This window comes from Sinocyclocheilus grahami, unplaced genomic scaffold (assembly GCF_001515645.1).
Source record: "Sinocyclocheilus grahami isolate Dianchi unplaced genomic scaffold, SAMN03320097.WGS_v1.1 scaffold1315.1, whole genome shotgun sequence".
Lineage (NCBI taxonomy): Eukaryota > Metazoa > Chordata > Actinopteri > Cypriniformes > Cyprinidae > Sinocyclocheilus > Sinocyclocheilus grahami.
This window is the reverse complement of record NW_015506494.1, coordinates 233,082-251,577: the sequence shown is the minus strand read 5'-3', so window position 1 is coordinate 251,577 and position 18,496 is coordinate 233,082. Positions and strand designations below refer to the sequence as shown.

The following is an 18,496-nucleotide window of genomic DNA, read 5'->3' as shown; positions in this document are numbered from 1 at the left end:
GGAGGAATGATCTTCACAAGCCTCCAGAACATCTCACATCTTCTGAGGAGCCTTTATTTCTTCAGCTCTCGATCACTGCATTATATGTTTGGAGCATTTCAATCTCTTCTTACGGAGACATATTATTGGAGATATAGAGACGACTGATATTTAGATCATTTTATGTCAGTATCTGCTCTACTGTTAGAAACATCTCATTGATTTACATTACAAGCATAAGAATTGATTTAAATATCAGCATCTGCACCAAATTGCATATTTTGCACTTTATATTCCATATAGCATTTATTTTTTCACTAATTTGCACATTGTAAGTCATCTCTCCTCTGTGTTTGTCAGGTGTATTATGAGTGTCTGGGTCTGGGCGACCCTCTCCTGCTGAAGTCTGAGCGCGCGCAGCGGCTTTACTCTCACCTCAGGCATCCCGTCTGTGTGGAGCTGCTCACGGTGCTCTGGCTCCTCCCCACGTTCCCGCTGGACCGGCTCCTGCTGGCTGTGTACCTGTCCGTTTACCTGATCCTCGCTCACTCGCTGGACACCCAGGACTGCACTTACCTGCGCCGGCAGCTGCGCAGCAAACTGCAGCTCTTCTCCGCACCACTAGAGAGCAGCGATCAGAGCAGCAACACGCATAAGACAGACTGAATGACAGGCATGGTCAAATAAGAGTGTAGTGCTGCCTTCAAGTTGTTACCTAGAAAACCAGAAGTCACTAAACCACGTTTAGTCATTTTCATATTTCTTTATATTCAAAAAGCCAGGCAGATGTTACCACTAGTGCAACCGAATGAACGAGAAGTGATGCAAATGTAGTGTGTGTGTGTAACAGAAGCTTTATCTGTGCGTTTCATCATTTATGTGCTGCTGCAGAGAACGATGAGAAATGTACAGTAGTTTTGTTGCACAAGCCTCTTGCCTCAAAAACCAACTATATTGTAGTTCTTCACCAGTACACAAATGCACACAAACTAAATTGTGCTGTTAACAGTTAAAACGTCTTATAATCAAAAAAACAATTTGCTTGCACCTTGATTCTTTAATTGTCCTGACACTTTTCGACTTTGGGTGGCATAAATGTGGTCGTACTGATGTGACTTGAAGGCAGCATTACAATTAAAGCTATATTTGGAATGAAATACTAGAATACGGCACAATATACACTATAAACCTTCCAAAATATATTTTTTAAGTACTTTAAAAAGAAACATTATTTGCATGCATCAATTGCAAATGCAAAATGTGACGACAAATGCAGCATATTGCATTTCTAATCATAACTATGCATTTTTAATGGTGAAATTAAGCTTTTTTGAATCATTTGAACCAATTGCTTTGCAAAATGATTCACATTTTTTCCAGAGCGCTCAAAACAACTCACGTAAACGCGAAGAAAACTACGGCCAAATATGCATAAAACACCTCTTCTCCGCACCACTAGAGGGCAGCGATCAGAGCAGCAACACGCATAAGACAGACTGAATGACAGGCATGGTCAAATAAGAGTGTAGTGCTGCCTTCAAGTTGTTACCTAGAAAACCAGAAGTCACTAAACCACGTTTAGTCATTTTCATATTTCTTTATATTCAAAAAGCCAGGCAGATGTTACCACTAGTGCAACCGAATGAACGAGAAGTGATGCAAATGTAGTGTGTGTGTGTAACGGAGGCTTTATCTGTGCGTTTCATCATTTATGTGCTGCTGCAGAGAACGATGAGAAATGTACAGTAGTTTTGTTGCACAAGCCTCTTGCCTCAAAAACCAACTATCTTGTAGTTCTTCACCAGTACACAAATGCACACAAACTAAATTGTGCTGTTAACAGTTAAAACGTCTTATAATCAAAAAAACTATTTGCTTGCACCTTGATTCTTTAATTGTCCTGACACTTTTCGACTTTGGGTGGCATAAATGTGGTCATACTGATGTGACTTGAAGGCAGCATTACAATTAAAGCTATATTTGGAATGAAATACTAGAATACTGCACAATATACACTATAAACCTTCCAAAATATATTTTTTAAGTACTTTAAAAAGAAACATTATTTGCATGCATCAATTGCAAATGCAAAATGTGACGACAAATGCAGCATATTGCATTTCTAATCATAACTATGCATTTTTAATGGTGAAATGATAAGCTTTTTTGAATCATTTGAACCAATTGCTTTGCAAAATGATTCACATTTTTTCCAGAGCGCTCAAAACAACTCACGTAAACGCGAAGAAAACTACGGCCAAATATGCATAAAACACCTTTTCTAAACCAGTTGCAAACTACAGTCTAAATGCAATCAACAAATCAAATATCTCTCCATATAGTACAATTTTTATTATATAAATGTGTTTTTAAATTTTTTTTTTAATTGATCTGAGATCAGGACAAATGATTCACAAAGGTTTCAAACCTTCAAACAATTAAATTCAGCAAGTGTTGGCCACTTATCTCGGATGTTTAATAAGTTTATTGTGTATTTTTGAGCTGTATGACAGTATGCCACTCCAAAATCTGCCAGTATTTAAAGTCTTCATCCTTTACTTTAACCTTCAACAAATTAGCATTTACCTGCCGTCATCAAGGCAAGTTAGGTGGGGAAAAAATGACAGATTGGAGGAATTTATTTTGGTCTTTTGTTTCTGCTTTTATGAAGACTTTTGTACAACCGCCGTTTTGCATCTTACTGCATGTTTTTATATAATACTTTTATTTTTGCATCGCACAACCAAGAAGTGAGCAGGTGACGGGATAAATACCGCGTTATGTACTGAGCTCCTGTGTTTTTCACGATTCAGTGTCATACTACTGCAAAACATGCCTTTTATTTTATGACAATGTTTAATGCTTGAAGTGTGTTTACATATAATGACCTCAGAGTTTGGTACAGAATGTATTTTTATATGGTCAATAAACTTGAAATTACTTTTGTAGGAGTACATGAAAAAATGCACTGTTGTTAGAGCTGAAAACCATTATTAAACTTTGTTTATTGACTTGATTATATGTTTTTTTTCCTGTATCATGATGTGTGTTTTATAGGTTTAACACATTACTTTGCTAAATAATGCTGAATAAAAAAAATGTTTTACAACAAATGCATTTTATTATAATTTGGAATTAAAAGTATATTTCAGGAATCAGATCAAAAACATGTCTATTATGATCTCAATTGGGTACATTTTTAGGCATACATTCTTGTATATGGTTTCAACGTTTGTGTGTGATATATTTATATAATATATAACAAAGACACTAATTAATGCATGTGTGTTTGGACTGCAACTGCGCGGTTACGGTATCTAAGAGCTGACGTTTAAATCCCGTGCATCCGTCACCTCGCGTAACTCTCCCGTTAACGGCTCCGGTGTCCGGGAGGAGGAGATGGAGGGCAGCAGACGGCAATATTTGTGTGTGCCTTGTATCATGATGTGTGTTTTATAGGTTTAACACATTACTTTGCTAAATAATGCTGAATAATAAAAATGTTTTACAACAAATGCATTTTATTATAATTTGGAATTAAAAGTATATTTCAGGAATCAGATCAAAAACATGTCTATTATGATCTCAATTGGGTACATTTTTAGGCATACATTCTTGTATATGGTTTCAACGTTTGTGTGTGATATATTTATATAATATATAACAAAGACACTAATTAATGCATGTGTGTTTGGACTGCAACTGCGCGGTTACGGTATCTAAGAGCTGACGTTTAAATCCCGTGCATCCGTCACCTCGCGTAACTCTCCCGTTAACGGCTCCGGTGTCCGGGAGGAGGAGATGGAGGGCAGCAGACGGCAATATGTGTATGTGCCTCTGATTCTCCCGCTGGAGTTTAATGCAATTATGGGATTACAGTCCTGCGCCTCTAATGCGCCGGTAATATTTACTACACTGCCGCTCAATTCAAGGAATCACAGAAATATGAATTAACTGGAGGTGTCTTATTCGGTACGTGTTAGACAGAAGGTTGCTGCTTCGCTTTTGTGAGGATTGAAGGGATTATCTGGACTTTTGGAGTTAACCAAATGGAACGAGGAACGTCGAGCGCGTGGAAACGAGGAAAACTTTATTCCATTGAATCAGGAATTCAGTAATCCCACACAATCTGAAGCAATACGGTTAGTAAAAACATTATATATATTGAGTATTGTGTTTCAAATAGATCAATGCCAAAATATAGAATACTTTGAACATCTTAGACAATGGAACATTATATATTTTTTCTTAGCAAATCTTTTTATCCAGCTAATCCCCATTAAAGAATCCATATATGCACGCAAAAAAAAAAGCGTATCCTATGCACGCCAAAGTCAGTTTCTGCATATAAACAGTATGTAAAAAAAAGTCGTGCTAGTGATATGCATTTTCATGAGACCGGGCTCAAGCATGCACATGTTTGCATGGAGAGTGCATGTAAATGTGTGCTTTTAAAACTAATTTGACTTTACATGTGTGCTTTTCACTGGTGTCAAAAGTATTCATATTCATTACTCAAGTAGAAGTATAGATACTAGGGTTTAAAAAGACTTCTGTAGAAGTATCAACTCAAGCTTTTTACTCAAGTAAAAGTGTAAAAGTACTGGTTTCAAAACTACTTAAAGTATAAAAGTAAAAGTAATGCAAGAGGAAAAAAATGCCATTAAGGACAAAAGCTTAGGCCGCGCCACAGGGGCCTATTGTGCACTACCCCACCTCCTCAAAATAAAAATTTTCTAAAGGCCATAATGACATCCAACAGGGCTCCAGCATCCACAAATTCATCACCCTCAACGCTTTCCTCTTCTTCATCGTAATCATCATTTTGGCCATCATCATCCTCTTCTCCATCACCCTCTCCTACAGGTTCAGGATTGTTGTTCTCGTCAGTCTGTCCATAAACTCTGAAGGCTTTCATGCTGAAGTAAGTTGCGTGTACCTCTCTAGACGATTGGGGTGTTTCTTCTGTGGAGAAAATGAATGCACAGGCACAGATTGAGATTCATGTTATTTCTTTCAAATCACAAGCTCAGACTATCTAGGACTTCTGCTGTATTACTGTCATGCTTGAAGTTCACGAATGAAGGTCAGACTACAAGTTAGGGAGCAGTTTCACTGGTCTATGCAATTATGTTGAGCAGACCAGAATATTGCCACTTAAAGCTGTTTTAGGACCACAAGCAGCTGCTGGCATGACTGAAAAGTAGCATTAAATTAATTTTAAACAGCATTTGGCTGATAGTTGGGCCTATTACCTCTTTACAAGGACCCATAGGGCCTGCCCCACACAGGCGCGCACACTCTCATACACAGACAGGATCATGACTATCCTTAGTACATGCTTTATCAACCAGCTGTAGACTATAGCTTTGCACAATTAACTTACAAATATTGCATATAGTAATAATATCAGCTCAGATAACATTTGGTTAAAGTCGAATTTCAAATCTCACACAGAGCCCACCAAACGAGTTTGCAACGTTGAATCATAGCCTACTGCTAGCAAGCAAACCATGGCATGTCTTGGCATGTACCTAGCCATAGCAAACATTGCAAATTTACCATTATTAGTATGTTACTAGGTCACTACAATAGTCAATAATCGACTGATAATAAGAAAAACAAAAACTATAGCTTTGCACAATTAACCTACAAATATTGCATATAGCAATAATATAAGCTCAGATAACATTTGGTTAAAGTCGAATTTCAAATTTGTGAATAATCGACTGATAATAACAAAATGTCAGCTTACCTCAATATGCTTTTTCAAATTAGACGGCGAGTTTTTGAAAGCCATAAGCTCGTGGTACTTGGGTGCGCAGAGCTTGCAGCGCATTCGAAAAGAGTTATTTTTGCATCCAACCATTTCGAAAAATTCTTCCAGGTACGGCCAGGGATGTATAAGGGTTGGCTGGTCTTCCTGGCTACCAACCTCCTCGCTGGTGCTTGGTTGGGACATTTCGCTCGAAATTTCTTGAGTCTCTGCCATGGACATCTTCGTACTACATACGTCTGCTATGTCCAGTGTTGGGGGTAACGAGTTACAAAGTTAGTATAGCCTACTTATCACAACATTGTCAATCGCAAACGCTAATTTATTCAAACGTCTCTCTACCGAACTACCTACTGTAGCTTAATTTGCGGAGGACGAAGTGAAAGCACCCGTTTGATAAATGAGCCAGTAGTGGAGAAATAATAATTTTTAAGAAATAATCTTTGAGTAACGACCCCAACACTGGCTATGTACTTGCTGGAGTGTGACGTGATTTTTGTGTCATGTGCAGGTGCGATGGATAGCGTACAAACCAATAGGGTGTCGGAATGGTATATGTTTATACTTCTCATCCAACCACAATCAAATTCACTCTATCCGGATGGCGCGATTTATCTGGATAGTTTTTTGTTGTTTTTTTGAACGATGACCAGGCGGAATGAAAACAAGCCGAAATGAAATAGGAGTAACGAGGCTATTTTTAAAATGTAAGGAGTAGAAAGTACAGATAATTGCGTGAAAATGTAAGGAGTAGAAGTAAAAAGTAGGCTGAAAAAGAATTACTCCAGTAAAGTATAGATACCCAAAATTTCTACTTAAGTAAGGTAACGAAGTATTTGTACTTCGTTACTTGACACCTCTGGTGCTTTTCAAATTAATTTGACATCACAGTGACCTGAAATAAAAAGCTAAATGTTGCTTAATGTTGCACAAAAAAGTGACCAGTCAGTGTACCGATATTGCTGATATAAGACAGTTTATCCGACAAAGTCGGCATATCAGTTTTAAATATACCTGTAAGAGCATCAGTGTTTATTCTGACAGTAGTTTTGCACTGTTAACTGCATGTTTAACACATAAAAAAAAAATACAACAGCTAATGTATACATCAATTTGTTTTGACAGGATTCCTGGATGTCCTTGGATAAAACTGCATTTCTGCAAAAGTTCTGATTAGTAAAACAGCACTGTTTCATCGAGTACTCCGTGGTTATGTCTCTCTCTGCTTTACCGGAATGGAAGCAGCTGCTACTGGAGCGAAAGCGAAGAGAGGAGGAGGAGAGAGAGAGGCGAGAGAGGGAGGAAGAGGAGCGGCTTGCCAGCATGCCGGCTTGGAAGCGAGGGATCATCCAGAGAAGGAGGGCGAAGCAGGATGAGGAAAGAGAGAGGGAGAAAGAGAGAGATGGAGGACAGCATACTCCAGATATCCTGGGCATTACGGAGGACATCGTCCCGGAGCAGGTGGACAGTAAATTCACACTTCACCTCCAGACTGACCACAAAATGCAAAAACAGATATCCAAAGAAATCATCAGCCCCATCCAACAGAGCCCCTTCATTCGTTCTGAGAACAGCTTTAAGAGAGATAACAGAGGGAAGGAGGTGATTAGAGATGGAGAGAATGAATATAAAATGGCCACCAATAATAGAGGGAGAGAAAAAAATAAAGAAACGGAGAAGGAGATTTGGAGAGGACACGATAGAGAGATGTGGGTCGAGAAGATGGGAAGTAAAAGTGAGGGAAGAGAGCGAGACAGAAGCACTGGGAGAGAAAGCTGGGAGGCAGACAGTAGCGCATCCCTATTTTCTCCGGTCGTAGGTCTTCGCACGATCCAGGCAAACAATATTATCATTATTGAGAAATACAAAAATAGTAAGGAAAAACTGGATAAGGGAGAAAAGGAGGTTGAGGAGGAACAGAAAAGGATGAGGATGGATTTGAGGGAGTTTCTAGCTGGCGGAGGAAGCGTCACGGAAATTAGGGCTTCAGAAGTACTGATCATCAAACCTCCCATGACAGACGGGAGAAGGGAAACAAAAACGGCAGGGATCACAGAAAGAGGAAGTGAGCGTTTAGAGAAAGAGGGGATATGGTCCTCTATGCGAATGACATCGAGGACAGTCATGCAAAAAGCAGAGAGAGTCTTGAACCACAAGGAAAGGGGGACTCCAGAGTGTAGTGGTCGGGTCAGTCAGCTGCTTAGTAAATTCGGTGAACACCCAAAACCTCCAATGCGCTCCAAGAGCATTGAGGGCTTCAACCAACCAGGCAAGAACCGGGCCAGATACAGCACAGGAGACCTGTTTGTACAGGAGGACCAGAGTATGGAGGAGACGGACACGAGTCCGACATTCAGGGGTGCACCCAAACGCTCCTTTAGCTTCTCTGACCGTGTGGTTTGCCAACAGGAGGCCAGAGATTGTGAGGAAAAGACAGATTTTAAGGTGGTGGAGAGGGTCAAAACAAGGGTCACCGATCAATCAGGAAGTGAACCAAAGGTCTCCGGGCGATGGAGTCAACCCAAACCTGATGAAGTGATGCATGAAAATAGACTAAAAGAAAGAAGGGTGGAAAATAAGAGGAACGACTCAGTTCGTGGAGAGACAGAGGAATGGACATCTAGTTTAGACGGAGAAGGCTTCACTGTGGCCTCCGTCAAAATCCCTGAGGGACTTGCGTTTGCACGACGAGTTCCTATCAAACACGATGGGAGAGAAAGCAGCTCAGAACGAGAGATTAAGAAAGTGAGAGAGGAGAATGAGAGGGAGATAATGATAGATAAAGAGATACACAGAGATAAAGGGCGAGTGGAAAGAGAAACGGCGGTAAGACAGAGACCCATAGAACTCGAACCCAAGGACAAAACAGAATCTGAAAGGAGATGGAATCAGGATGAGTTATCCATTGCGGTTTCAAAACAACCCCATGGCATATATATCCCACCCTCGGATGACAGTACTATAGATTTCCCTGAAGAAATGCAGTGCCAATGTGTTGACACTACCTCTGCGTACTCTAGTTGCCCAACTACAGCCTATGCTGGACAAGTGGTCCTTACCCAACACACAGAAGACCTAGTCTGTAAAATAGCAAAAGTCCAATCAGACAGAGAACTCAAGAGGGCAGGGTATATGTTTTCACATGGAGACATGGAGACAAGGATCTCTGGTGAAATGGGCAACCAGGATCAAAAAGAGCATCAACAGTATCAAAGCTTTCCAAAACAAGCAACTGAGGAAATACATTTTACCTCAGAACCCCCACAACAAACTTTTACACTGGGCCAAAACAAACTCTGCACCCAAGAGAGAGTCACCATTCCCAGGACTATATTTTATGGAGTCGATATATCAGCAGAAAGAAGGAGGGTGAGTCTCCCTTCTGGGGATAAACAAGATGGAGGACAAGTGGAGAGGAGAGGGAGCTGGAAGTCTGGGCAATCTCTGACCCGAGTGGAGTCTCTGAGAGAGAGTATTCGTCAGCAAGAGAAGGAAAGACGTGATGATGACAAAGAAGAGGGCAGCAGAGAAGCAGGAGGAACTGTGAGAGAACAGGAAGAAACAACTTTACAGACTCTCAGACTGTTTGACGTCACACAGGACGTTAGTATGGCAAAGTCAAGCCCTCAACTTCCTGTTCCTGTTTCTCTGTCGCTCTTGCAGTCAGTTTCGACAGGAAGAGAAGTTGGGGAGATCTCCAGAGACGTATCAGAGAGAGATATCTGCCCGAGGGAAGCAGAGAGAGATGTAGAGGAGCGTGGGACGTGCATCGTTTGGAGAACACAGGACGTTGACGAAAGAGAAGAGGAAAGAGAGGAAGAACTGTTAGAGAAAGAGTACCTTCCTCCCTCTCTTTCTCCCTCCCCACCACTTTCAGACTCATTGGACGCCATGAGCCGGATCTATAACCTCAAGACAGTGGGGTCTAGGACTACAGTATGTATTAGTGAAAGGAAAGCTGATATGCCCCCACACAGCGGACCTCAGGGTAAATACAACCTCATTAGACAAGCACCATCACCGGACATCCTGCCAGAAACTGCTAAGCTGTGGAACCATGGAAGGGATGGTGACAAAACCGAGACGATAGAGTCGACAGGTGCTCAGATGGTACAGCGGCAGGTGGAACGACTACAGCTGAGAGAACAGGAAGCAGGATGTGGTTCCCACAACGACAAAAAGGCACAGCCCACCATGGAAAGTTGTCCGCTTGTAGAACCAGAAATTAGGGTAGCTGAGGGCCAGAAGAAACCAGACATACTAAGAGAGACGCAGAAATCCCAAACACCTACAAGTCCCAGATTTCCACAAGCCCAACAGAAAGCCCAAAGACAACCCCCTAAACCCCAACAGGTCAGGTCATTCACAATCAACGCCCGGAACACAGAATCAACAGAAAACTCTCAGAAACCTCCAGAACAAAACTCTCCATCATCATCCTCTCCCTGCACCGCATCCCCCTCTTCATCTCCATCTCCGCCTCTCTTTTCCATTAGGAGTGCCTCAGGTGGACCAGGTAAGAGAGGAACGACCATCACAATCACCCCTAGAAGACCTGCAGGGGCAGCCTCGTCTGGTGGCCTCCCAACAGTGACCCCTGCAGTGCCCAAAGCGGCCCCCCAGGGCCATATAACCACCCCTGCTCCCAGCAGCACCAAGGAGGCAGGGAAGAAACGGTATCCTACAGCAGAAGAGATTGAGGTGATTGGAGGCTACCAGAACCTTGAACGGTCATGCTTGGTGAAAAGCAAAGGGACACTGAAAGCGGTGAGTGGGTTTTTGTATTTTTGCATGACCTATACGATGCGCTGCTGTGCGCACACAGTATTAGGGCAATACAAACTGAGCATGCTAAAATGGGATATGCAATGAAAATTATTTGCAACTAGCATTTTGCAATGTTTTAGATGTATGGTTACGGTTTAGTCAGATTTTTTTTTTATTTCAGAGAAGAGACCGTTGCACTCGAGTAGATTCCTAAGAGCGAATCAGAGTGTGATCTCTCAGTAGTCAGGCCAGAATATCTCTGCCGTCTTTGATTGTGGCCAAAGCAGTTGCTCAGCATTAAACCTGGATTAGGCTTATCTCTCACGCCATCACAGTCCACAGGTGAAGATGGTCCCTGTGTGAGTTTACACATTTAAACGCTGCATGAAAAAAGAAAAATTGGAAAATGACTTTAGGAAACACCTGATTCATTGTGCATTGTTCAGGAGTAATTAAACTTACACCAAAAAAAGTCCATTACACTAAATGCCTGACTTTGAAGTAGAATGCAAGTCTATGAATAGATTGGGGTTAATCTATTGCAGTCATACCTTCTTCAGTACCTTTCACCCTGACACTGTCCTGTCTGACCTCGATGTTTGTTAGTCTAGAATGACCCAAGGCAGAGCATTATGTAGTTTTAAGTCTACAGAAGATTGTTAACGAGCATAACAGTGTCAGGATGTTTACAGAACACTATATACACTCTACATCTCCACAAGCATGAAGAAACATGTTATTCTATTGGATTGTCTATGCTGTTTTCACGCAAAACAAACCTAAAGCATGACCAATGCAGTCTGATTCTTACAAAAGACAAACTCTGGAACTATCAGTTTAACAAATCCTTCACTGAATTAACCACAGGGTTTGCTTAATGGGCATCGGACTCACTGAACTGCACATCATCATTACTTTCAGTCATGTCTTATTTTTATTCTTAGGTTACACTATAGGGGGAATTACAGTACAGAGAGAACACTGATGTGACCACAAGTCATTTATGATGGCATCTGATTGCAGGATATGTCAGTGGCTGGTACACATGATATACTACTGAATGCTTGGCTTCCTCTCAACAGCTTTGTAGTTCCTCCCCTAGAGCTGCAAAAAATACTACCACACAATGCTGGAAACTTTCACTTCTGGAAACCTCTGTATCTCACCTATCAGCAACTACTCAGAGAGAGAGATATGGTCCTGCTCCTGTCTTCCGATATGAGGTTTAATGGCACTGCTTGTTCTCATCAAACACAGCTTATTGTAGTAAGTGGGACACAGCAAACACAAAGGAACTCAGCAGAGCAGAAAGAGGGGACGAGAGAATTTGGCAGCATTCTCCTAGGAACAGAAGAATGACCTTTTAATTTAGCTGGGTTTTCACAGGGAGTTAATAGAGCAGTATGTTTGCATTGTGGCGATCAGTGTAACCACATACACTAACTTCTGCCAGGAACTGGAGTCAAATGCACATGAAGGGAAGACAACAATGAAATCGGACTCTTGAGACAGAGGACCACAAGCATCTACGATGGTGGAGAAAGCATTCATTTTTATAAATGACATAGTTGTGTTACTTTATGTATTTTAGTTTATAGCATGCAGTCGTAGCTGCATCTGTATTTTGCAACTTCACTTAAACTCACTACATTAGCATAAATTTAGGCCATTTATGGCAATGAACTACAGTATATTATCTGGCAAAGCGTTTCTTCCTTAAACCGGGATTTGTAGGGGAAATACATAAAGTTGATGAAATTTTAATAGTTATATTAAAATAAGAATTATTAAAATTAAAATAAGAGTTCATGGAATTTTAATAATTAAATCATTAGTAAAACATATATTTTTTTAAAAATACAAAATAAAATCACTTACTAAATATACATATATATATATATATATATATTTTATTTGTTTACCTTGATGACATGACCAACCAGCATCACAGAACTGTGAGCAAGTGAATAATTTGGTAAACAATTGAAATATTCATGTAAAATGTCAGGGGTACTATACGGAAATATTTTAGATTAAAGAGTTTCAGCTGATAAAAAAAAAAGTTTCTATAAAAAACAAAAAATTATTTTTCCAAATATTTTAATAGTAGTGTAAATAATAAATATTTTTTCCAATTAAAGTGATAAAAAACAAGACATTAAAAGCAGAGCATAGCATGAAAATACATGTTTTTTTTGTTGTTTTTTTTACAAGCTACATGTGTTTTATATATTCTACAGGGGTTTTTAAAGCAGTCTTGTGATAACTCTTTGGCTACTTCCTCCTCTGAGCTGTGTCACTTCCTGTAGCACATACAGAAGAGAATGCATAAAACCAAGAGCAACCTAGGGTTATCGGTTTATAAAAATTTCCGTCCATACTGTATGACCGACAGTATCATGTGTACATGCGTTACATTTAACAGCGTGTGTGTGAAATTGCATTTGCGCCAAGAGTCATTACCCCGGTTTACACTCTGACCACATCTAACCTTCATTCGCCTTACAGCTCACGCTTGTTGACTGTCTTTGGAGACAGTTTTATGACTGGGACTGGGCTCATCTGGCCTGTTGTTTAGACTGACTTTGAGGATCAGTATTTTACACACTGCTCTGGCTGTGTGCTAAACGTTATGTTGAATCTAGAAGACCACCTGCGCATGCATACAGAAAATCTTGTACCGTTCCCATGCTTCGTACAACAACAAAAGTATGGTAGTGTGGCTGTATTACCGCATGCACCCTGCAGAACGATTGACTTCAGTCTCTTCACCAGCTTCACCACCACAAGGGGTGACTCTACACTTTCCTCATTTGAACCTTAAGCCATTATAGTGCTGCTTTTTTCTCTGTATTACTGCATGTCCACTGTGTTTGTTTTGAAGCTATCAGCATTAACCCTGAAAAGCCTGACATATGAAATTAGTCAAAAAATCTAATGCTTTGAAATGCAAGCATTTCATTGAACCTTTTTTTTTTTAATCTAAAAAGTATGTTGGCATATGTGTTTTATATGATATTAATATGATGATATTCTGATGATTGTAATGTATAACAATGAGATCTTTATAACAGTATGGCAGATACTGACATAAAATTATGTAAATATCAGTAATCGGTCTCAGTAAAATGAGATTGAAATGCTCCAAACATATAATGCAGTGATTGAGAGCTGAAGAAATAAAGGCTCCTCAGAAGATGTGAGATGTTCTGGAGGCTTGTGAAGATCATTCCTCCGCTGAGGAACAGTGAAAGTAAAGCTTCTGGAAACAAACGCTCCTCAAAAGATCCTGAGGATCAGATTTGAGACTCTAAAACATGATTGATGGAGAATCAAGTAAAGCTGAGCTGCTTCAGTCCAGTAAGTGTTCATCTGGAGATATTACTGCAGTTATTCTGATGCTTACTTGAGAAAAATCAAGTCAAAAAAATTGACAGCAAAAAGACATGTGAAGCACAAGCTGGAGGCGGACGTTTGTACAATTATACCAAAAGAGCTTTTGCTTATTAAAGTAAAGAAGACAGAAGGCATGTAGTAGATTGTGTGCAACAGGTTTAACAGCAAAGTTTTGATCGTGTTGATCATTTGGATGCCTTGTATCAAATAAGATACAGTAATTTTATAGGGTTAACGGCAGGTGATTTCAAGTCGATTATGGATTGAAGTGCACTGCTAAAAAAAGCATCTTTACACAACCAAGTTAAGGGTTAATACAATAAGTGTATTCCTAATTGCTGTGCAAATGCATTAAAGCGCTTCTGACCAGCAGTAAAAAAAAATGTCACCTTTGCAGTACAAGTTGCTTTGGATATAACAGTTGTTAAATGGCTACCGTCTGATAAATTCCTAACAAAATGCCATTTCTGTAAATATAAGACTTTAAGACCAATTAAAAGAAAATGGAAGGGACACAAAGAAATTGATCAACATGAAGTGAGTTTGATTAAAACAACAACAAATATCTACCGATGAGATCAGAAAAACGGCCTTTTAAAGAAAAAACAAATGTATTTTTCTTAAGTTTTTTTTTTTCTTGGCAGATATTCTTGTTTTATGCATAAACTCTCTTAATTTTGACCAGTTTCTCAGAAGACTTCAAATCTTCATTGTGCATCTCAAGTAAATGTATCTCGACTTGAGGAAGTTTTGATATTTGCACTGAAGACAAATGTAAGATATAATCATTTTTGCAATGCATGCAACATTTAATGTCATGACCTCATGAATTTAAGATTTTCTGCTTCGATTTAAGATATTTTTAGGGAAATGGTTTAAACTTTTAACATGATGTCTGTCCTGCTCTAACATTTAGACATTTTAAGAAACTCTATGCCAGTCAAAAACATCTCTGAAATTATGTCTTATGACCAGTGTTGCGTGGAAAGCATTACTTTTAATTATTACTGTAATTTAATTACTTTGCCCTTGAAAAAGTAAGGGATTACTTGTAATTTCCCTGTAATTTAATTAGTTACTTCTGATGTAATTGCATAAAATACTGTGTAGTCTAGAACAATTCTATATAAAACGATAGTGGGTTTAACATCAAATTTAACAGCTAATGTTAAAATATATGTTTTAATGTAACCTTCTCCCTTTAAATACTTCAGTCAGTTCAATAATAATTTATACGATTTTCTATTATTTATTTGAAGGAATTAAAAGAGCAGTTTCATGTCTATGTTTGTATTGTTCAACTGGTTGAAGTTTCAGAGAGAGAGAGTCATTAGTACAGCAATCTAATTACATTTTGAAGATGAAATTATTAGTAGCTAGTAATTAATTCCTTTTTTTTTTTTTTTAGAATTATTAACCCGACACTGCTTATGTATGCTGAAAAAAATAAAAATAAATTGGTGCAGGATTTTCTTTGAATCATGCTGAATTAAACTTAAAACTGTTCCGTAGAAAAACTGAAATAGTATTTTCTTGTCAAACATACTCCAATCATTTTTATTTAAATTACAGCACTGTAAAAATCTTTTTTAACGGTGTATGCATTTACACATTAGTTCAGCCAAAATCAGTCACTCACCCTCATGCTGTTCCAAACCCGTAAGACTTTCTTCTGTGGAAAACAAAAGCTGATGTTAGGCCAAATAAACGTTTTAGTCTTTCCGAACTCTTTTTTAGCATGATGACTTGGATTTTCCAGACTGTACTGTAATGTGTCTTTACTGACTGCTCTGTCACTCTTTCCTCTGGTTTAGGTGAAGGTGTGTTTCGATGACGCTCAGCTGGAGAGAGTTTGTGAGTACCCTTCAGAAGACTGTGCGCTAGCATCCCTCCCTTCCTCTCCTCACCCCGGGCCGGAGGACGGCGGGAGGGATGAGCAGGAGGCCGAGGGACAGGAGGAAGACGAGGAGGAGGAGAGCGCACCGTTTGTGTCTCACAGTGGCATGAATGAGAGCGCAGGAAGGATTCGATTCCTAAAAGTGGGTCAGTGGCTTCAAATTACATCAAAATATAAGCAAACCAACAAAGGACTTAACAACATTGTGAATAAACTCTTTAGGTAATTCTGTGGCAAATTAATGAACGACAGATTTAGAATTCTGTTAATAATTTACATTTCTGATAAAGTCAAACAGGACATGAGGCATAAGCTACATTGACACTGAAAGTGCACTAGTTGCATGAGGTTGGATGAAGAAATAACAGCGATGTATTTTTTAAATGCATTTTAAATTCTGCTGAATGTCTACAAGTACAGTGGGGAAAAAAAGTATTTAGTCAGCCACCAATTGTGCAAGTTCTCCCACTTAAAAAGATGAGAGAGGCCTGTAATTTATATCACAGGTATACCTCACCTATGAGAGACAAAATGAGGAAAAAAAATCCAGAAAATCACATTGTAGGATTTTTAAAGAATTTATTTGCAAATTATGGTGGAAAATAAGTATTTGGTCAATAACAAAATTTCATCTCAATACTTTGTTAGATGTCGCGTGTGTGTGTGTGTGTGTGTAAACTCTAGTATTAGAGAGCTTGGAGAACATGCATGTTTGTCTATACATGTGTGCTTTACGATGTAAATATAAAGCTTACATTTATTTTTACTTTCAGTGTTTTTGCTTGCACTGCTCTTAAAGGGATAGTTCACACAAAAATTTAAATTAGTTAAATTTACTCACACTCAGGCCATCCAAGATGTAGAGGAGTTTGTTTCTTCATCAGATTTGGATAAATGTAGCATTGCATCAGTGTCTCAGCAATGGATGCTCTGCAGTGAATGGGTGCCGACAGAATGAGAGTCCAGACAGCTGATAAAAACATCACAATAATCCACACCACTCCAGTCCATCAGTTAACATCTGGAGAAGACAAAAAAACAACAACAAATCCATCATTAAGATGTTGCTTCTGGCTAAAATAGGAGTCCATAATAATGCTTCTTCCAGTGCAATTTTCAGCAAATTTTGGGTGAACTTCCTTTAAAATAGCAATTGTATTACGTGCTGCTATGATAATTATATGAAATAAAATTGTACATTACCTGCAGTTTAGGGTTGTGCAAAATTCAGAATTGAAGAACTGACTGCCTTTCAATTGATGAAAGAATCAGAATTGAATTGGCCTCAACACACAAGAAGCGGAACTGGAATGAGAGAAAGTGGAAATTATTACTGAATTATTATTCAAAGAAATCCAATACATATAATGCATTCTGGGAAAATAGGTGTTCTTCCATCCTGGTCCACATCTCTCTCTCTCTCTCTCTCTCTCTCTCGCTCTCTCTCTCTCTCGTTAAAAAAAAACCATTAATAAAAACATTTTAAGTCATAAAATGTATGAAAATGTTTTTCACTGTCATTTTAAATATTTTTCTGTCTTTTCCTCCCAGATGAATCCTGTAAACGACTTTCCAAATGACAAACCATGGCATCCTTTAGATTTTCAATTCTTTACATTTGCAGGAGGTGTAAGTAATGATGTTTTTTTAAAAATTAGTTAAAAACATTTTGTTTTTTTTGTTTTTTTAGTTTTGCTTGTCCAAACAGAGAATCAAAAGTTCTTTACAAGCGCAATATTTAAACCAGCAAAGGACCAGCTTAAACCAGCAAAGGACCAGCTTAAACCAGCAAAGGACCAGCTTAAACCAGCATCCCAGCGTCAAAACATACCTAACCAGCATATGCTGGTTTTTTCAACAGCTGGTACTTTAGACCAAAATAAGCTTTAAGGTGAATTTTTTTTAGTATTTGTAAAGTACATAATTAGGCATAATACTTCTCTCACTTATAACTTTGAAAAACTCACACTTAATATGTAACTGTATGTCCTAGCATCGACTTATTTCAACAACTGAAAATGTTCCCATGTAGTATTGTTCAACAATCGATATCTATAATTTTAAGAGTAATGAAATCCTCTTTCAGGTGTGTCTTACAACAAAACTGTTCAGTGATGCACTTTAGTATATAAACAATGATAGGCCTACTCAATGCTCACTGTATACAATTGTTAATGTTAGCTTGCTAATGTCCCTTCCATGCATATCTAAAATTTTTGCTAATATTCAAATCTGACCTGCACTGTCTTTCCTCTCTTCAGTTCGACTCACATAGCGTAGCAAACACGGTCAAAAACGCGTTAATTAGTTGTTAATGAGCTGTTTTCAAATTACACCTGCGATGCCACAACAGGGTATCGGCTCATCCAATCACCGCAGACATGTGATGATCACGTGAGGATCCAAATCGAGCTTGTAAGAGTAATGAAATCCTCTTTCAGGTGTGTCTTACAACAAAACTGTTCAGTGATGCACTTTAGTATATAAACAATGATAGGCCTACTCAATGCTCACTAGCTTGCTAATGTCCCTTCCATGCATATCTAAAATTTTTGCTAATATTCAAATCTGACCTGCACTGTCTTTCCTCTCTTCAGTTCGACTCACATAGCGTAGCAAACACGGTCAAAAACGCGTTAATTAGTTGTTAATGAGCTGTTTTCAAATTACACCTGCAATGC

The 18,496-nt window shown here is 38.9% G+C and overlaps 1 protein-coding gene across 3 annotated transcripts; it reads left to right on the top strand.

Moving 5' to 3' along the window:
- Positions 1 to 3,781: 3,781 nt before the first annotated feature.
- On the top strand, positions 3,782 to 17,479 carry LOC107569138 (trichohyalin-like). Of its 3 annotated transcripts, XM_016255148.1 has the most exons (5): positions 3,783 to 3,879; positions 3,963 to 4,121; positions 6,881 to 10,522; positions 15,733 to 15,957; positions 17,367 to 17,479. In XM_016255148.1, exons 3-5 carry the CDS (start codon positions 6,968 to 6,970, stop codon positions 17,475 to 17,477), a joined length of 3,891 nt encoding a protein of 1,296 aa, XP_016110634.1. In that variant the 5' UTR covers positions 3,783 to 3,879; positions 3,963 to 4,121; positions 6,881 to 6,967; the 3' UTR covers positions 17,478 to 17,479. The 3 variants fall into 3 exon arrangements, with proteins under 3 accessions (XP_016110633.1, XP_016110634.1, XP_016110635.1); XM_016255147.1 differs by having other exon boundaries at positions 3,782 to 4,121; XM_016255149.1 differs by having other exon boundaries at positions 3,783 to 4,121; positions 15,733 to 15,961; positions 17,367 to 17,454.
- The last annotated feature ends 1,017 nt before the right edge of the window (positions 17,480 to 18,496 follow it).